This window comes from Cibotium barometz, chromosome 38 (genome assembly GCF_041138505.1).
Source record: "Cibotium barometz isolate CiBa-2024 chromosome 38, ASM4113850v1, whole genome shotgun sequence".
NCBI lineage: Eukaryota > Viridiplantae > Streptophyta > Polypodiopsida > Cyatheales > Cibotiaceae > Cibotium > Cibotium barometz.
In genome coordinates this window covers 49,867,564-49,872,999 of record NC_141083.1, presented here as the reverse complement: position 1 = coordinate 49,872,999, position 5,436 = coordinate 49,867,564, and the positions used below count along the sequence as shown (strand labels likewise).

The following is a 5,436-nucleotide window of genomic DNA, read 5'->3' as shown; positions in this document are numbered from 1 at the left end:
ACAAGATCATTGTATATATAGCATGTTCTGGCAATATACAGTAGATTAGGTCTCTCTCTCCTTCTCTTTTGTGTCTTTCCTAAACATGAACAAGCTTCCGCAACGCATGTTACATGTTCGGACTTGACTTGCCACTTTGCAGCTTTCTATAATTATTGAATCCAAGCTGATTTTTGGCATAACATATCTCATCCTCTTCATAAGGAGACAACAGACAAAAAATGGCTAGTTTCTTCAAGAGTTTGCAGCTGATTTTTCGAGTATGCTGAATATTCTCTCTCCTCACCCATATACTATTTGCCATAATCTATATTCACCCCTTGCATTCAAGATGCACACACACACACACACACACATGTGACCTGCCTTGACCCTCTTGTAACATGAAAATCAGCAATGCCTTGCCCAAATAGTTAACTCACAATCCACCCTACCCAAAGCTTGTGAGCTTAAACCCTCACACACCTGTGGTGCTCACCCACAACTCCACTCGACACCACAACTCCACTCGACCACACACAGAGAATGTGAGTGGCACTAAAAATAAGCACACAAAAGACTGTAAGGAAGAGGCATCTCCTACAATGAAAAATAAGTTGAGCATCATAAAATTTTCCTGGCATTGCTAGCAAGAGCTCTAATCCCAAGGTAATGCAAATTCAGGTTTCAAACCCTGGTGCCTACATAAGCATAATTATTCTCTCAAAAATAAATTTACAAGATATCAACCACTTTTCTTGGAAGGAGAAATCAAAATATTTTTTCATTCAAAAATCATATGCCCTTCACATTGTACTATCATAATATGACTTTTTACAAATAAACCGATGTTTTTCAGTGAAACATTCCGTGTGGTCCACTTGCTTGGCTATCATGCCTCTCTCTCTCTCTCTCTCTCTCTCTCTCTCATTCATGTGTGCGGGTGTGCACCCACACATGACTGAACAGCAACTACTTGAAAATGGAAGGTGAATTTAGGCTCATTCAAATTGCTCAAGTATTTCAAAATCTGGAGCCCATGCAATGGGTGAATTCAAGGTCACAAATAATGACAAACTAATGCTCTTTGCTTGGGTGAATATTGTTCAACCCTCCTAAGAGCATCTTAAAGAATCATTGTTGATGTACATGATGACGTGCTCCCTTCCAAAATCCCCACCAGAATACTTCTTGTGGTCTGTTAGTGGTTACAAAAAAGAGAAACTAACCAGGAGCAGAACAATAACTAACATATTTTACAACTTCCTTATCTCATTCAATCCTCAAATGCTTTTTTGAATCTTCTATATGTCCTCCGTCCATCTCTCTACTCCCCATGCACATTCTTGGTCCAGTACATCCACCGGGTGTTTCCCCACCTTAGGAGCCCCCCTGGCCCCCTCTATTTTTCCCGAGTAGAGATCCTGCCAGTCAGCAGTCGACTATGTTTCTCCTCTCCAAGCTTGACCCACAGGGAGGAGGGTGAGTCCACAGCCCACTCATAGGCCAGGTGTCCATCAGCTGCAGAGTGGGGATTGAACTTGAGACCCCCCGTTCAAGAATTCAATCACTTACCAACTAGCCATGTTGCTGCCCTCTGACAGTCTTCTTGACATAATTCCACTCCGCACATTCCATTCCCTACACTATTGTTTGCATTCACCAATACCATACAAAAAGTATTGCATATCAACAACTACAAGTTTGTGCCTAAGGTACCACCTGGGGGCATCAGATCTAAGAAAACCCCCATATCACCTGCATGCAAATGATAATTAAAAATAGGTGTGTATACATGGTTTCTATGAAGACACATACATCAGTTGCTCTGTATATACATTTTTTTACTTAACACCTAAGTGTATGTCAAATCCATTGGTAGCAAACAAGTGAGAAACAGATTCAATTAGAAAATGGTCTTCTCTGCACTCAGGTGATGTCACACATTCTTCTTAGCGACATCCAGGGGAGATACCATAGCTTTTTACCTTTGATTCCACAGCATGGGATGACATGTCCTCAACAAGAAAGATTACAAGCTGATGATTGTCATTACAAAAGAAAAGGTAGACACAATTCATAGTGGCAAGTCCCACAGACTGAAAAAGCACATAGCACTACTCAAACTCAATCCATCCTCAAAACAGTTACGATGATTTTATAGAAGAGTGACGCACAACAATTTCCACCACGCCCAATAAAGAGGAGAAACAATATTACAAAATTGCGTATTGAGAGCTGAACCAAGGAGAGAGAGTTATACCTTGTAACTTGCCAATAAAAAAGCCGGTAATCTTGACTCCAGGATACTAAGAAGGCTCTCCTTGTCATACCTTAACAAGCTCTCTTCCCCTACGTCGTTCTGAAGTTGTAAAGTGGCCTCTACTAGCTCTCCCCTCATGCTCTGAGACAACAGTAGCCCAGTAGCAGAAACACACTCCTTGTAAAGGGGAAGGTAAGCTATTGTCAGCTGCAAGGCTGAAGGCAAATCCTGCAACTGAATGGGAGAACATCCTCTTTTGATTACTCTCATCATATTAATGTAATGGTCACGTGCGCAGGTGCGGCCTCGAAGGAAAGCCTCCTTTGACCAATGCTCTCGCAAGAAGGCTTTCAAGTCAGGAGAAAACCCTTCATCTTCACTTCTTGCAATCTTATCAGCAATATGATAGGTTGCCTCTGAATTGTCAAGAAAGTCTGAGCAGAGAAGGTAATCAATACCATCCCATGACCCCCCACTCCTTTCTCCTGCGGCTTTGAGAATTTCTGTACTCAGGGCGTTAAGGACATACCGGGGCACATGTCTCAGCAAGTAGGCCAAAATCTCTACCTTGCTGCTCGAGGCAGCAGCTGTAAGGGCAAGACACAGCTCCATGTCCTTGCAGCCACGCTCTACAAACCAGTGCACCACCTGCATGCAGCCTCTTTCAGCCGCACGCATGAGAGGCCCAAGAAAGGAGTCGGTGTTACCATCAACCACTAGGCATTCCATGGTGACAGTATTACAATAATATGATGCAAAACTCAAGGCCAAATCCACATCCAATTCTATGCCATACTGATGTGCTATCTGCAAGCAAAACAATGGCTTCATCACAGTGGTCGTAATAGTAAAAGCTCCATTTCTGCTTGCTTTACCTCCATTTGGAAACCCTTTCTCCACAATAGTGCATGCTATCATGCTAAGAAGAAAGCCCAATCCATGCTCGCACACCCAAAAAAGTGCACATTCTAAGATTCAGACTGGTATACCTGCATGAGGATTCGCACCAGCTCGGTGCTTCCAAATCGAGCAGCTTCCAGAAAACATTGGTTCATGTTATCTGCCCCACCTTCGACCAACATACTAAGCAATCCTTGCATAGCACTTGCAGAAATGCCCGTTGCCCACCCAGGATCAATAGCACTAGAGAAAAGAGTTAGTGGAAAACAAGCAGCATCAAAAGCCTCTGCATAATCCTTTATGGCCAGTCCATCCCCCGCGAGATTCAAGAATCTCTTGAATGCAGTCAACTGCAATCGTGACTCAACCATTGAGCTCTTGGTTATCCGCCCTACATCTTCACCTCTGCACCACCTACGAGTGTGTGACCCAATACATTTCAGGGCCCACTCTGTGAATTTCTGGACCTTTGCAGCAGCCTCTGCTTTCATGAGTTCATCCCCATTACACTCTTTTAATCTCTCTCTCAGCCTGCAAGGGTCAGTATTAATAATTTCCCATCATTCTCTACGAGCAATTTTTCTCATCTCCTCCACTTGATTTTTCTGAATCATCCCAAATGCAAAAGTGCCGGATAGTGATGGGGAGCATGTATGAGAATTATCAGAACCTGAGTGATCCTTGGATACATAAAAAATGGCCTAGCATGTCTATCTGGGATGCCTAATTCTTCACTTAAATGCAAAATTTGATGCTCAGCAACACTCTACACATCCACCACACCTATCAAATAATGTTTACCAAGTTTACCTCTGTGCCATGACGGTTACAGTGTCAGCAAGGCTCATGGTGCGGCTCCGGCATGCCGACACACAAGATGCAAGGAACGATGTGCGGAGGGCAGCCCTAGAAAACTCATCAGCCCCAGACTCGACAAGCCTCTCTATCAATCTGGTGGCATCAGAGACTTCTTGCTGCGTGGCGAGAAACCATATGGAGTCAAGGACCACACAGAGGCCATCATTGAGGCGCTGGTGGTCGGAGAGGGGGATGAGGCTTTCAGCAAAGGCCCACTCATGGGCACCCACAGCATGTTGGAATGTACGGCCAAGCTCTGTCTTCTCGGGTCTTGGGGGCCTTGCAATCTCATGGTCCTGCATGTGCATGCGGGATAATGTGGGTTTGCTGGTAAGCAAGCATCTCTCTCCTGAGAGCACCTCACCACACTCACAAGCTTCATGGCTTGCCGCTGGAATGACATCAACGTTAACCTCGTCGCCAAGAGCCCCCTCCAGCATTCCAGAATAGCTTACCTTTTTCTCAACAGAACAATTAGGTCTGCGTAAAAACCCTTAATCCCACCACAACACAGTATTTACCTTAACCCAGGACACTGCGATCCCATCCACGGGGGGAGTGTTGGGTGGCCAAGATCAACCTCTTAAGCATTCCGCCCTTCGTTTTTTCACGTTCTTATGTGAAATGGTCGTCCCACTGAAGCTCCAAAAACATCAATCTGGAAGACAACGATCAGAGTTTGTTGTGAGCTCCAAGAGATTACGGGGCATTGCTAAACATATTTGGAGGCGCGCAAATGAAGATGGTGGCTCTTCGCCATTTAGGACCGTTTCACAACAAGGGCATAGCAATTATCTTACCCTTATTAAAAAGCCAAGCTGTAGCGAACTACTCACAATTTCGGTAGGGCAATTGGTGAAGCGTGTGTGTGTGTGTTTGGGTTTAGGGTAAGGACACTCCTTGGTAGTACAAATAAAAATCTGGCATTATTAAAAAAAATTCTATGGCTTTGTCTATACTTAACTCTCTTCTCTTTTCTTTTTGGACCAAGAGTTGTCCGTACATACCTCTTCTACATATAAGATAAAGTGTGAACTATTTCAGTGCCACATATCGTCATGGTTTGGGTTTTTTTCGAACAATGAGCTTTTCGTGTTTTCGAACATCTTCCATCCACGTGTCTCCGTAGGTTGCAGAGAGTGGCAAAGTCGCCTCTTACCTCACGTCCTAGGTTCCAGACCTAACGAACTGCATGCAGCCACCGTTAGCAATGAGCCTCCTACCTCACGTCGCAGGTTCCAAACCTGACCAACTACATGCAACTGCTGTTAGCAATGAAGGTGTGCATTTTCGAACTCATACAGGCGCACGGCAAGTTGGTGAAGCACATGGTTGTCTTCTCCTCATTCGACATCGTCGTCGTCTTCTTATTCAAGCAGTGTATGTCATCGTCCTCCTGCTCCTCAATCTACTGGTTGACCAAGCACTCCAGTTGA

At 44.4% G+C, this 5,436-nt stretch overlaps 1 protein-coding gene across 2 annotated transcripts; it reads right to left on the bottom strand.

Moving 5' to 3' along the window:
• Positions 1-973: 973 nt before the first annotated feature.
• On the bottom strand, positions 974-4,846 carry LOC147616830 (ankyrin repeat protein SKIP35-like). Of its 2 annotated transcripts, XM_086777890.1 has the most exons (5): positions 4,801-4,846; positions 3,953-4,658; positions 3,232-3,673; positions 2,243-3,049; positions 974-1,737 (listed from the first exon to the last, which is right to left on the bottom strand). In XM_086777890.1, the coding sequence occupies exons 2-5, from the start codon at positions 4,438-4,440 to the stop codon at positions 1,717-1,719; spliced, it is 1,758 nt and encodes a 585-aa protein (XP_086634016.1). In that variant the 5' UTR covers positions 4,441-4,658; positions 4,801-4,846; the 3' UTR covers positions 974-1,716. The 2 variants fall into 2 exon arrangements, with proteins under 2 accessions (XP_086634016.1, XP_086634015.1); XM_086777889.1 differs by lacking the exon at positions 4,801-4,846 and having other exon boundaries at positions 3,953-4,779.
• Between the last annotated feature and the right edge of the window lie 590 nt (positions 4,847-5,436).

Excerpts from the sequence above, each read along its gene's own strand:
- LOC147616830 (XM_086777890.1), bottom strand. The coding sequence starts at position 4,440 with ATGCTGGAGGGGGCTCTTGGCGACGAGGTTAACGTTGATGTCATTCCA. Across the intron at positions 3,674-3,952 it reads GTAACCGTCATGGCACAGAG|GCTGAGAGAGAGATTAAAAG; the intron begins GTAAACTTGGTA and ends TGACCCTTGCAG. Across the intron at positions 3,050-3,231 it reads TGGTGCGAATCCTCATGCAG|ATAGCACATCAGTATGGCAT; the intron begins GTATACCAGTCT and ends TTTTGCTTGCAG.